At 41.8% G+C, this 15,422-nt stretch overlaps 1 protein-coding gene across 1 annotated transcript in view; it reads right to left on the bottom strand.

The window, feature by feature from the left end:
- The window catches only part of gnal (guanine nucleotide binding protein (G protein), alpha activating activity polypeptide, olfactory type), a 61,659-nt gene extending 46,839 nt beyond the window's left edge, over positions 1 to 14,820 (bottom strand). Inside the window, exon 1 of the mRNA XM_024392677.2 lies at positions 14,013 to 14,820. Within this exon, the coding sequence (XP_024248445.1) occupies positions 14,013 to 14,454 (442 nt within the window). The 5' untranslated portion in view covers positions 14,455 to 14,820. The remainder of the gene's footprint in view (positions 1 to 14,012) is intronic.
- Positions 14,821 to 15,422: the final 602 nt, after the last annotated feature.

Raw genomic sequence — 15,422 nt, 5'->3', positions numbered from 1 at the left:
CAAGCCCTCAGTCCAGCCTCTCTCAGCCTATTGCGGACAGTCTGAGCACTAATGGAGGGATTGTGCGTTCCTGATGTAACTCAGGCAGTTGTTGTTGCCATCCTGTACCTGTCCCGCAGGTGTGATGTTCGGATGTACCGATCCTGTGCAGATGTTACCCATGGTCTGCCACTGCGAGGACCAGCCTCTCTCAGCCTATCGCGGACAGTCTGAGCACTAATGGAGGGATTGTGCGTTCCTGATGTAACTCAGGCAGTTGTTGTTGCCATCCTGTACCTGTCCCGCAGGTGTGATGTTCGGATGTACCGATCCTGTGCAGATGTTGTTACCCATGGTCTGCCACTGCGAGGACGATCAGCTGTTCGTAATGTCTCCATGTAGCGCTGTCTTAGGTGTCTCACAATACGGACATTGCAATTTATTGCCCTGGCCACATCTGCAGTCTTCATGCCTCCTTGCATCATGCCTAAGGCACGTTCACGCAGATGAACATGGATCCTTGGCATCTTTCTTTTGGTGTTTTTCAGAGTCAGTAGAAAGGCCTCTTTAGAGTCCTAAGTGTTCATAACTGTGACCTTAATTGCATACCCTATGTAAGCTGTTAGTGTCTTAATGACCTTTCCACATGTGCATGTTCATTAATTGTTTATGGTTCATTGAACAAGCATGGGAAACAGTGTTTAAAACATTTACAATGAAGATCTGTGAAGTTATTTGGATTTTTACAAATTATCTTTGAAAGACAGGGTCCTAAAAAAGGGATGTTTCTTTTTTTGCTGAGTTTAGTAGAGAATCCAAAAAGGTGTGAATATAACATCACCTCAAGCTTTGAGAAAAAAAAGTCACAATGCAAATGCAATGGAATATATGCAAACGAGTTCATGTGTTTGCATATCAGCATCCATGTTCTAGCAGCACAACTGGGCAGTGCTCCCATCAACAGTGGAGAGTATATCCATGTAGTGAGCGAGAGCCAAAGACAATCTCCCAATATGATAGGATGGAGGTGGTGTCTGGGTCATTTTAAGGTTAGTGTGGACGAACATGACCTGACAACCAATAAAAGCCATCCACAAAGTAAAGCATTGTTGGGAAAATGAATCATTAATGAAGTCCTTTCAAACCCCAATAAGATGTAGTCAACTAATTCAAAGATGACAGATACAATGACTAAAGTAGTACTTTGTGATCTAAAGTAAGTGAGGTAGATGTGTTTGACCATTTCAGTGGCAAACCAGACTCGGAAGGACTAGAATTAATTGCATCAATTGAACGATTTATTTTTTTAATGTTTTGAAATCAATCAATCAGACATATCAAAACATGGATTATATCAAAAGTAGTGTGAGGCAAACTGGCAACTGAGGGGCCATATGTGATGGTTATCTGTCGTGATGTGTCACTGTTTAGAACATTAGCAGCCTCCAGAACAATGGAAAGATTTTCCAGTACAAAAAAAATATGAAAACAAGATGCAAATGTGATGTTATAGGTCGAGTTGGCCAGTGTGTGGCTCCTCTGGATGCAAATTTAGCCCGCGGAGCTTACTAACTGTTAATGTTGTGTGTTGGTTGAGAGTGTCAGCTCTACCTACCTCTAGCCTCGTTCAAACCATCCTGATCTCATGAGCTTACGCTCTGTTACAGAATGTAAACTCACAAGATCAGGATGGTTCGTACGAGGCTAACCTACCGCTCTACTATTCAGAAATTAGTAATTTACTGTATGTCTCCCTACAATGCCATGGGGAGTTAAGACAATCTTTGCTTTCACTTGTTTTGGTTTTTGTCACCTGTTTGCATCGCTCCCAGTCACAACTATGTGAACTACAGAGCCAAAGTTCTTTCCCTGTTTGGCACAAGGAGTTAAGTAACAAACATATTTTTAAAGTCACTAGAAATGATCACCATCATCTTATCTAATTCTCTCTATAGTGTCAACGTAGAGCAGCCCATTGACTATCGTCTTACATTGCCTTTTGTCTCCCTCTTGTGGTTTAGATTAATACTATACACTTCAGTGTGTGTGTGTGTGTGTGTGTGTGTGTGTGTGTGTGTGTGTGTGTGTGTGTGTGTGTGTGTGCGTGCTTGATGACAATATGCATGTACAACAAAGGAATGGTCAAGAATACATGCATCCTTTACTAGAAAGCTATGACTGTATGACTTTCACCCTTCCTCCTTGTACCCTGTTGCCTGGATAAAAATAGCTTGTGTATGATAAGTTAGTATATAGCTCAGGTCATACCTAAAGCTGGAAACCTGGTATTCTAGTTTCTCTTTCCAGTGAGTACACAGAGAAGGTTAGAGATTAAGAGGATACCTGGAATGGTAGCTAGCTTTCTAAAAGCTCTCCGTAGTCATAACATGGCATTCCCAAAGGCCCAGTGCAGGGTCATGTTCATTAGGCACTAAATGGAATAAAACAGCTTGACAAGGGGAGGGACTACCTGGACTTGTCCAATAACAAACAGTAATTTTTGTTTTCGGTTTTCAAAACGCTTTGCTATGGTGTGCCCTACTGAACATGACCGAGGAGATCTGCAGGTTAGTATTGACCAGATAAACTTGCAAATTGCAAAAGCAACTACTTTCGGTCAACTGAGTTGAGAGTGCATCTAAGACAATCATTCCTTTTTTATAGTAGGGCAGTCTGTCAGCAGGCTGGTGGCCAAATGAGTGAATTTGGGATATTACTGTCCTTTGTCACACATTCCTGGTGCGTGATCTTTTGATTTGTTTTGGTTCGGGGTGAACTTTCAACCCCGCTGGACAGCCCCGGGCTAGTTTCCGTAGGACGTGGGGCCCAATTTAGAAAGCGAGAGTAAAAAAAAAACAGGATGCACATTTTCTCCCCAGAGAACGGGAGGTGTAAGAGAGGTCTGATGAGGTCAAGATGAGGTCATAGCTGCTGGTTGGTGGGTTGGATGGTAGGTTCACCACCACTGTCTGTCTGACAAGAGCGGCACAGGACTGAGAAAGTGAAACCATTTCCAGGGAAGACATAACTTTACAAAAACATCCACCCAGAATTAAGTCACCTTAACTTGAACCCTTCATAGGATGGGCTACATATCACTGACATAGTAATTATGTGACGGATGTCATAAATATATCTGTCTGCTGGATTGCTGTCAGCTTGCAAACAGAACTAATCCCAAGGTTTAATGATAGCCAATTTGCTTACCTCGGTGCTATTTTATGTCACGAGTAAAGTCAGTTGACATAAGCACCCCTTACGGAACAACACATGAATTTCACATGAACACATGTGAAGTGTTCCAAAAACACACTTTCATGTGATCACAATGTGACAACATGTAAAGCAAAATGTGATAACATGAAGCGACATGTATAAACATGTGAATTGTTCTAAATAAAAATGTGAAAACAAGTTTTTCTGTAAGGGACAGCTATATGTAACCCTTGTGACTTAGATTTCCACTTAAGTGTAACCAGCAGACGTTTCAATATATAGACAGAGAATAACATTTAACTGTGTGCATGTCTGTCAGCCTTGATAATTAGCCTAAATAGCTGACTAAATGATCTTAGAACATTTTTGGATCCCAGAGGTCAGTTCTACTGGTCTAGTGACTGAGGGTGAAAACTGATTAGGGACGTTGACGTCAAAGAACATTAAAGGACGTTAGAAGAAGTCAGTAGTGAGAAGGAGGCTTTTGTTCCAATGACCAGACCAGCAGTACATGCCGATAAAAATTTAAATAAAATGACAGTGCTATTTTTCCTATTACCAAACAAACAGAGAAGGCATGAACAATAGATAAAACCGTTTGGAGACATATTTTGCCTTTTCACATGGCAAGTTCTTAGCTCAGAACTATCCTTAATGAATATTGCAATTAAGTGACGCTGGGAAACACGGAACTGATTAGCTAGCCTAGCCCTGACAATGTGGTGTTGTTAAGAGCTCTCAATTGTTGATTACTTTCTCACTTAGAAGGTTGAATGTATATGACTTTAATGTTACTTTTTCAAAAGATGGCTGCTATATCCATTCAGGTAAATCACAGCTACTTGAGGGGATAGGATCTTTCCCAACTGATCTCCGAACATTTGCATATTTGGATGGAACCTGAACCTGCTTGAGAGCATCTCTGTTCCATATCTTGAAATTCCGTAACCCAGATTCCATCTGGGCTAAAAATAGCCCCCCCAGAGAGCGTCTCTCTCTGCAGCTCTGATATGGAATGATAACAGAGCCAACCTGCCCCTTAGCGTGCAGAAAAACACATGCATGCAGATAGACATGTTACACTGCAGACAGACACAGCACACAGACGTGTTACACAGCACAGAGACGTGTTACCTTGTACACATACGTGTTACACTGTACACATACCTGTTACACTGCAGACAGAGACGTGTTACACTGCGCAGACAGAGACGTGTTACACTGCGCAGACAGACGTGTTACACTGCGCAGACAGACGTGTTACACTGCGCAGACAGACGTGTTACACTGCGCAGACAGACGTGTTACACTGCGCAGACAGACGTGTTACACTGCACACAGACGTGTTACGGAGCACAGAGACGTGTTACCCTGTACACATACGTGTTACACTGCAGACAGACGTGTTACACTGCACACAGACGTGTTACACTGCACACAGACGTGTTACACTGCAGACAGACGTGTTACACTGCACACAGACGTGTTACACTGCACACAGACGTGTTACACTGCACACAGACGTGTTACACTGCACAGAGACGTGTTACACTGCACAGAGACGTGTTACACTGCAGACAGACGTGTTACACTGCAGACAGACGTGTTACACTGCAGACAGACGTGTTACACTGCACACATACGTGTTACACTGCAGACAGACGTGTTACACTGCACACAGACGTGTTACACTGCACACAGACGTGTTACACTGCACACAGACGTGTTACACTGCACACAGACGTGTTACACTGCACACAGACGTGTTACACTGCAGACAGACGTGTTACGAAGCACAGAGACGTGTTACCCTGTACACATACGTGTTACACTGCACAGAGACGTGTTACACTGCAGACAGATGTGTTACACTGCACAGACATGTTAAACTGCACTCAGACGCATTTACTCTTCCCTTTGTTGTCTCACAAACATCTTCCACCACACACACTGCACACACACACACACACACACACACACACACACACACACACACACACACACACACTTGAACTCAAACTCCATATTGATAACGAAGGAAAATGTATTGTATGAATGATCAATGAACATGCACTATGGCGCTCTGAGGCCAAGCCTTTCCCCTCAATCTCTTATCATTGGCCATTGGTCATCCCAGATATGAAAGATTACAATAGCTGAAAACGTGGCAGCTATGTTCAGGTCATGAGACTGAGAAAGCAAGGTGGGGAAGGGTTTATGGGATGGGCCGGCAGCAAAAATAGCACAGACTTTGGACTATTCCCACTTGAGTTTATATATGGTATCATGACACAAGGATGGCCCCCACTCTCAATAAACACAATATCATAAGAATGACACGTGCATTACAAAATGAGAGTTTGGAGTTCTTAGTCAAGGAAAGAATAGGGCTAATCGTAATAATTTCAGACCTTATTTGGTTACAGACAGACCTGCATGCCAGCAGTAAAGTATGCTAGCAGTAGCAAGGTAAAGTAGCAATATTTGTAAAACTTTGATACATACCCGCCAGGACAAGTGTACTGTATGCAGTGAAGGGTACATATGTTGGATCTTAATTTGAGCCAGTTTGCTACAGCAGGAAAATAATCCTGCAGCAACGGGAATTGTAAATTATTATGTGGATTATAATTCATGGACATTTTTGTAGGGTTTGATAAATGTTTCACTATGGCAAAATCAAGTCTGACATTTAAAAGTGGAAATGACTAACTTTAGAAGGATTTTTAAACCTCTAATACACTACAAGTTTGCATTTCCTGCAATCTCAGCAACAAAATAGTGATCAAATTAAGATCCTACATCTGTAATGCCTAAATACACAATCATAGAGTTTTTCAGAGTAGTAGAATGGGGACAGGGTGATGTGTGTGTGTGTGTGTGCGAGAAAGACAGAGAGAGAGAGTGGGAGATAATGTGTAACATACACTAATAGTTAATGTCACTTACCCACATAGGATAAAATTGCTAGCTGTTCAAATAAAGGATAACATGAAGTGTTAAACATTTCAGTCAGTTTTCCTAGAGGCTGCATTTGTGGCCTTGTTCCCCCACCTGAAAGAACATGTGGGGTGAGAAATTGGGTTAGATGCACACAGGCAACCCAGAGATGAGTACCAACAGGTCTCATGTATGTACCATTTTCTAACTATTACGAGACAAACCACAAATCTGATATTTTCTTTTCACATTTCCCTTCTCACCACAGTTCCAGCAATATGGTGGATGAGTAACCAGGCTAGCGCAGTACAACTCTGTTTGGGTTAGCTCAGTAGTGTGGAAAGGGTCATGTATCCAGAGCAACTAACAGTAGTGAGTGGATACATTTAAATTTGTACTGGTCCCCCATGGGAATCGAACCCACAACCTTGGTGTTGCAAGCCATGCTCTGCCAATTGAGCCACACAAGAACTCCGACAACTCTCAACGTTAAATTCCATATGCTTAACGTCCTGACACCCGTGGTTGCTAGGCGCCAGTCATATAAACCCAGCTGAAGTTATGTCAACTTCCTTCGACTTCCATTCTGCATAAAAAGCAGAGGAATGGTGTCATTTCTAGTGTCCTTATAGTCTCAGCAATAAAATGCTACAGCCTGCACTGTATAAAGAAATGAACTACAATATATATATATATATATATATAAAAATTAAACACACACACACGCATTCGGAAAGTACTCACCCCTTGACTTTTTCCACATTTTGTTACGTTACAGCCTGTCTAAAATGTATTAACTTGTTTTTTTCCTCATCAATCTAAACACAATACCTCATAATGACAAAGCAAAAAAAGGTTTAGACATTTTTGCAAATGTATTAAAAAGTAAAAAACTGAAATATTACATTTACATAAGCATTCAGACCCTTTGCACAGTACTTTGTTGAAGCACCTTTGGCAGCGATTACAGCCTCGAGTCTTGTTGGGTATGATACAAGCTTGGCACACCTGTATTTGGGGAGTTTCTCCCATTCTTCTCTGCAGATCCTCTCAAGCTCTGTCAGGTTGGATGGGGAGTGTCGTTGCACAGCTATTTTCACATCTCTCCAGAGATGTTTGATTGGGTTCAAGTCCGGGCTCTGGCTGGGTCATTCAGAGACTTGTCCCGAAGCCACTCTTGCATTGTCTTGGCTGTGTGCTTAGAGTCGTTGTCCTTTTGGAAGGTGAACATTCACCCCAGTCTGAGGTCCTGAGTGCTCTGGAGCAGGTTTTCATCAAGGATCTCTCTGTACTTTACTCTATTCATCTTTCCCTTGATCCTGACGAGTCTCTCAGTCCCTGCCGCTGAAAAACATCCCCACAACACAATGATGTCACGACTATGCTTCATTATAGGGATGGTCTGAGGTTTCCTTCAGACGTGACACTTGGCATTCAGGCCAAAGATTTCAATCTTGGTTTCATCAAACCAGAGAATCTTGTTTCTCATGATCTGAGTATTTAGGTGCCTTTTGGCAAACTCCAACCGGGCTGTCATGTGCCTTTTACTGAGGAGTGGCTTCCATCTGGCCATGCTACCATAAAGGCCTGATTGGTGGAGTGCTCCAGAGATGGGAGAAACTTCTAGAAGGACAACCATCTCTCCATTAGGAACTCTGGAGCTCTGTCAGAGTGACCATCAGGTTCTTGGTCACCTAACTGACCAAGGATCTTCTCCCCCGATAGCACAGTTTGGCCCGGCGGCCAGCTCTAGGAAGAGTCTTGGTGGTTCCAAACTGCTTCCATTTAAGAATTATGGATGCCATTGTGTTCTTGGGGACCTTCATTGCTGCAAAAAAATGTTGCTACCCTTCCCCAGATCTGTGCCACAACACAATCCTGTCTCGGAGCTCTACGGACAATTCCTTCATCCTCATGGCTCGGTTTTTGCTCTGACATGCACTGTCAAATGTGGGACCTTATATAGACAGGTGCGTGCCTTTCCAAATCATGTCCAATCAATTGCATTTACCACAGCTGGACTCCAATCAAGTTGTAGAAACATCTCAAGGATGCACCGGAGCTCAATTTTGAGTCTCATAGCAAAGGGTCTGAATACTTATGTAAATAAGGTGTTTGTTTATTTTTAATAAATCTGGAAACATTTCTAAAACCTGTTTTCACTTTGTCATTATGGGGTATTGTGTGTCGACTGGTGTGTCCAAAAAAATGATTTAATCCATTTTAGAATTTTTTTATTTCTTTATTTAACTAGGCAAGTCAGTTAAGAACAAATTCTTATTTTCAATGACGGCCTAGGAACAGTGGGTTAACTGCCTGTTCAGGAGCAGAACAACAGATTTGTACCTTGTCAGCTGGGGGATTCGAACTTGCAACCTTTAAGTTACTAGTCCAACGCTCTAACCCTAGGCTATGATGTAAAATAAAAGGATGTAAAATTTGGAAAAATGTGATTGATTGATTGATTTCAGAACAGAAACTATACCATGAAGTCCAAGGAACTGTCTGTGTGGAAAAAGTCACTCCACCAATCAGGCCTTTATGGCCAGATGGAAGCCACTTTCCTGTATAATATATACCATATATAATAATATAAACCATTTAGCAGATGCTTTTATCCAAAGCAACTTACAGCATACATTTTACATATGGGTGGTCCAAGGATTTTATTTATTCAACTAGGCAATTGAGTTAAGAAACAATTCTTATTTTCAATGACAGCCTAGGAACAGTGCCTGCCTATTCAGGGGCAGAATGACAGATTTGTATCTTGTCACCTCAGGGATTTGAACTTGCAACCTTCTGGTTACTAGTCCAACACTCTAACCACTAGGCTACCCTGCCACCCCAAATTAAACCCACAACCCTGGCATAACAAGCACCATGCACTGCCAACTAAGCTTCAGATATATAGTATAGGTCATTTCTCAATAGCCCATGTGAGTTTATTAGTCAGCAATGTATTTTCTGATATTCACTGCCAGCTCTCAATTATTTTTTTATTCAAAAACAGTAAATACAGATTGCTACCCTAATTTAAAATCCAAACTCCATCTGAGGTCATAAGGGGAACTGACTGACTGACCGATTGCCATGTTCCAGGACACTAGCAGGTCACATGCACTAGCCTACTGCTATGACTAGTTAAGCAGCTCTTGATGTGTGCTTCTTGGTCTTTGATAAGCTAGTTCTTGGAATGCTGAGATACTACCACTGTGACGGTTACACATAGCCTGGTCCCAGATCTGTTACCGCAGTCTTGCAACAGCTATATGATAATTGTCCCGCTAAGGCAAGACATCACAAACAGATCTGGGGCCAGGCTAGGTAACCTAAGGGCTGTCATTATGACTTGGTTAGACCTCATGTTATATCAGAGGTTTCATGATGAATTGGGATGTGAGGTAGGCTATAACTGTCACTAACGAATGACTAGTGACTGCATATTGCCATTGGTGTGCTTCACGCCTGTGAGCCACAACTTCAGGATAGCATGTAGTGCTTTCAGAAAGTATTCATACCCGTTGACTTATTCCACATTTTGTTGTGTTCAGCCTGAATTCAAAATGGTTAACATTTGTTTTTCTAATCCAGATACACACAATACCCCATAATGACAAAGTGAAAGCTGATTTTTAGAAATTTTTGCACATTTATTGGAAATGAAATACAGAAATATCTCATTTACAGTATTCACACAGGTGCATCCAATTTCCTTTGATCATCCTTGAGATGTCGCTACAACTTGATTGGAATCAACCTGTGGCTAATTCAATTCTTTGGACACGATTTAGAAAGAAACACACCTGTCTACATAAGGTTCCACAGTTGACAGTGCATCTGCATTGCCAGCTGTTTGGGGTTTAAGGCTGGGTTTCTGTACAGCACTTTGTGACATCGGCTGATGTAAAAAATAAAAAAGAAGAAAAAAGGGCTTTATAAATACATTTGATTGATTGATTGATTTCAGAACAGAAACTATACCATGAAGTCCAAGGAACTGTCTGTAGATCTCTGAGATAGAACTGTGATGAGGCATATACACTGACAGTAAAAACATAAGGAGCACCTTCCTAATATTGAGTTGTACCTCCTTTTGTCCTCAGCACAGCCTCAATTCGTCAGGGCATGGACTCTACAAGGTGTCGAAAGCGTTCCACAGGGACACTGGTCCATGTTGACACCGATTCTTCCCACAGTTGTGCGAAGTTGGCTGGTAGTGGATCTCTACTCCAAATTGCTCGTTCCATGTCATCCCATAGACACTCAATTAGACTGAGACCTGGTGACTGGAAAGGCCACTGCAGTAAGCGGAATTTACTGTCATGTTCGTGGAACCATTGCTGGACAATCCTCGTCTTGTGGCACGGGGCATTATTCTGCTGAAATAAATATATTTGCAAATGGATACTGTCATGATGGGATGCACCTGATTGGTAATGATGTTCAGATATACTGTGGCACTCAAACGTTGCTCCAATTTGAACACACCATCACAAGCCTTCAATGTTGACACGCTGCATGATGGATGCATGTACTCATGTGGTTTTCTCCCATCAGCGTGTAACAGCAGGAACCAGGATTCACCAGACCAGGCAATGTTTTTCCAATTCTCCAGTGTCCAGAGTTTTCAATCATTAGCCCACTATAACCACAGTTTATTGTATTTTTCTGCAAGAAGTGGAACTCTTAGGTCGTTGGCTGCCATACCCCATTTGTGTCAAGGCACGACGGGTTGTGCATTCTTTTATGGGTCTTTGGGCATCAATGTTGTACTGGACTGTCAGTTGACTAACTGTAGCCGTCTGTTGCTTTGCACAATTCGTGTCAGCCTCCTTTGTCATCTTTCATCAATTACCTGTTTTTGTCTACTGATCTGTTGTTTGCTGGACATCCTTTGGGTGGTGGACCATTCTTGATACACATGGGAAACTGTTGAGCATGAAAAACCCAGCAGTGTTGCAGTTCTTGACACACTCAAACCAGTGTGCCGGCACCTACTACCATAACCCGTTCAAAGGCACTTAAATCTTTTGTCTTGCCCATTCGCCCTCAATGGAATACATACACAATCCATGTCTCAATTGTCTCAAGGCTTAAAAATCCTTCTTTAACCTGTCTCTTCCCTGTCATCTACACTGATTTAACAGGTGACATCAATAAGGGATCATAGCTTTCACCTGGATTCACCTGGTCAGTCTATATCATGGAAGAATGGGTGTACTTAATGTTTTGTACACTCAGTGTATCTGGGAAAGGGTATAAACCAATCTCTAGAATGCTGAAAGTTTCCAAGAGAACAGTCTCCATCATTGGTAAATGGAAATAATATGGAACTGCCCAGACTCTGGCCTTCCGATCAAACTGAGCAACTGGGCAAGAAGAACCTTGGTCAGGGAGGTGACCAAGAACCCAATGACCTCTCTGGCAAAACTACAGAGTTCCTTGGCTGAGATGGGAGAATCTACCAGAAGGACAACAGTCTCTATAGCACTAAACCAATCTGGACTTCATGGGACAGTGGCCAAACGGAATCCACTCCTGAGAAAAAGGCATGAGAGCACACCTAGAGTTTGCAAAAAGGCATGTGAAAGATTTTGAGATCAGACCACATCATCTTTTGCCTTATGATGAGACAAAAATGTTGCCCCTTTGCATGAATGCAAAGCATTGTCTGGAGAAAACCAGACACAGCTCATCACCTGTCTAACACCATCCGTACCGTGAAGCATGGTGGTGGCAGCATCATGCTATGGAGATACTTTTCAGTGGCAGGGACTGGGAGACTGGTAAAGATAGAAGGAACAATGAATGGCGCAAGATACACACAAATCCTTGATGGGAACAAACAACCTTAGACGGGGGTGAAGATTTACATTCAAACAGGACAATGACCCCAAGCATAGAGTCAAATCAATGCTGGAATGGCTTCAGAACAAGAATGTGAAAGTCCTTCAGTGGCCCAGCCAAAGCCCAGATTTGAATCCCATTGAAAATCTGTAGAAAGACTTGAAGATTGCTGTTCACAACTGCTCCCTATCTAACTTAACAGAGCTTGAGAAAATCTCCAAGGAAGAATAAGAGAAAATCCCCAAATCCAGACGTGCAAAGCTGATAGACATACCCAAGATGACTCAAAGCTGTAATCACTGCCAAAGGTCCTTCTACAAAGTATTGCCACAGGGGTTTGAATAATTATGTAAATTAGATATCTGTATTTAATTTTCAATACATTTGCAAAAATGTCTAAAAACATGTGTTAACTTTGACATTATGAGGCACTCTGTAAATGGGTGAGAGAAAACAATATATTTAATCAATTTTGAATTCAGGCTGTAACACAACAAAATGTGGAATACATATGTTAGCATACATGCATTAGCCTAGGGTAGAATTTCCTTTAGTAACTGAAAATATAATTTGAAGGTTTGGGGTGAAGTGTCCCTTTAAAATCTTCTGTGTGTCTTGTACGGCATTGTGCTATAATGATTAACCCATCGCTTATCTGTTGTCCTATAGTCCAAGTGCATTTTCAAGGACATTTTGCACGTATAATGCTTCAACCTGGAATGAGAACCAGTAGCCTACTTAATATTCTGTTATCAATGCATTACTGTCCATACCCCTGTGACTGTATTAATCACTGGTAGGCTATATTGTCAGGCCTAATGAAAAATGCCCATTCATTAATGCAAATATATATGAAATATTACAGCTGAATTAATTGGTAGAGGAGAACTAGACCATAGGCCTCAGGGACCATCATGACGCGTGTTGGAGGTATGCCGTGCATTAGCCCTCTACTGTACATCATCGCCCTCAGGCAACAGAAAACCCTTTTCCCCCTCACCCGCCCACCATATTAAAAAAATCCTATACATGACAATATGTGATGACATGTCTGTAAACAATCCAATGAGGTGCAGAAGTTGGTATGATGTATGGATTGGGGCAGGAACCTTCTTTCAGGGAAAGCAGATGTTAGTGCATGGTGTGAGTGAAGGGTACAACACATTTCATTATTTTACATGTTTAAATAGAGAAGTACACATTTTCTATTGTCAAGTTGTGTAGTAACCTCTAAAGAAGCATATGTGATAGGTTTTGAACACACACATATATATATACACACATATATATATATATATATATATTCAGAGCAACATTGTGCAGTTAGGCTACATTTCAGGGAAATATCATGCTCGATGAAATACCATTTGAAAGCAATTTGATGTAAAATGATGGCCTTGGTCAATGTTTTTGCCAACATATCCACTGACATTCACAGGCAGTGGACACGGGGACATTATATAGTTGATAGGACCCTAATCAAGCAGTTAGGAGGCTCATATCCTCTGATAGTAAGAACAGTGAGCTTGTCTACTGTGGCAGCAAGGAAGAATGGGCCCCAGAATCAGGATTGAGAGGAAGTGAAATACTAGTTTATGCCCAATTTGAATTTATATATTAAAATATCAAGATGTTTTTTGTTTTTTAGTACCCTTATGGCACATCATTGCCCTGAGGCAACAAAACTAATTCTGGGTGTGGGGGGGTAAAAGTATTTTATTACTTTTGATACATCAAATTAAAATAGGATGGAATATTTATTTTCCCAGAAAAAAAAATGTGCGCAGTCGATTACACTGTCCGTTAATTTTCATAGCGTGGGAATACAAGGTTGAGGGGTTCTCGAACCTGGTGGACATAGCCTATTCCATTTAATGTATTTATTTTGATAAAGCTAGTGTATAGATTAAATAAGTCAGCCTATAGCCTATTCATTACCTGACATACATCTCATTTGGTTTGTAGAAGGATAACATAGCCTGGGCTGGTCAATGTATTAGCACCAGCCATCTATCTCACACACGTACCGAGTAAAAGCAGACGATGCGTCTGCTCGTATTCCCGTTTCTGCTCCTTCAGAGTTCGGTCAATATGTTTACTGACTTTCTTCGCCTGTTTTTTGACCTCCTTCTCCTCCGATAACTTTTTGTCCAAGGTTTTCTGTTTCTGTTTGCTGAGCTTCTTCTGCAGCAAATGTTGCCGCTGGCTGCGGTCAGCTCCAACATTGTCCCCATTCTGTATGGGCACGCCTTTAGTCGTGTCCCCTCTACCGGCATCTCGTGCATTCGGCTTGCCTTTGCTAGGGCCCCCGCTGCGACACCAACAACCACGGAGCAGTGTCATGTCATTATATGCCTCTGTATCCTCGTGGTCAAGGTCCTTGGAGCGTAACGATACAGAGCAGTCCGCCGGTTTCTCGGTGTCACTGGATTCGTCAAGACTAAGACGCAGGCTGTAGCACAGTCCCATTGTGGGGTTTGTTCCGTTAGTAAAATGGAAGGGAAATTTTCAAGTGAAAAGCGCAAAATTCCTCGAGAGATGGTAGGCCTACCTGCTCGCCTATACTCATTGTGGCATTTCCCCTGTCCTGGGATGCTTGTTGAATTCAAACTGCAGAGGTGATCTGATCACGGTCCTGGACTTGTCACCATGTGAGCCATTTTACATTTTGTCCCGTCTGTCAATGCCAGCCTGTAGTTGGTGGATAACCTGATTGTGACAGTGGCCACCGCTGGTCCACTTTACCGTAAATAAATCTAAAGTACAACCCCAAAAATACGCCCAAAGGTAGTGTGCGCCCAGGACTGGCTCTCGAATTATAATACTCTCTAGGGGCGCCAGTAGTATGTGCATCCCCCTCATTGTGTGAGGCGTCAGCGTTAAATTCACTACTGGTGTAGTCATGGACTTTAACTATTCGTGTGCCAGGACAAAGTAAAAGCTCAGTTGTTAGAATTGTTTTCAAATTCTCTCCTACAATAGCCTAACCTAAATATGTTGGTTACACTTTATCAAGATATATGATTTATTACTTGTTATTTGTATGAGCCCATATGGTCTTATTATATACCGAAATAGGTAATTTATAATAAAACAGAATATATACACACTTTACTGCATATTTTTCTATGGAAATATATAATTTTGCTGTCACAATACCCAACCACACACATATTTCAGGATAAAGTGTAGGGTGCCTTGCTCAAGGGCACAATGGCAGTGATTGGTAGGCTATCTTGGATGAGGGTCCTACCATCAGCTCTCTGGTTGCTGGTTTAGTTTCCATTTGTACCTTGCCCAAAGATAGAAATATGAAAATAGATGCTATTTAACACATTAGGAGGTAATATTTAAGACATTATGGGGATCATACATGCTTATGACAAGTCTTACAATGCAGATAACAGCATCCCAATGCATTATACAGGTCAGCTTAA

The sequence above is a fragment of the Oncorhynchus tshawytscha genome, linkage group LG29, assembly GCF_018296145.1.
Source record: "Oncorhynchus tshawytscha isolate Ot180627B linkage group LG29, Otsh_v2.0, whole genome shotgun sequence".
Classification (NCBI taxonomy): domain Eukaryota; kingdom Metazoa; phylum Chordata; class Actinopteri; order Salmoniformes; family Salmonidae; genus Oncorhynchus; species Oncorhynchus tshawytscha.
This window is presented reverse-complemented; position numbering and strand designations above follow the sequence as displayed.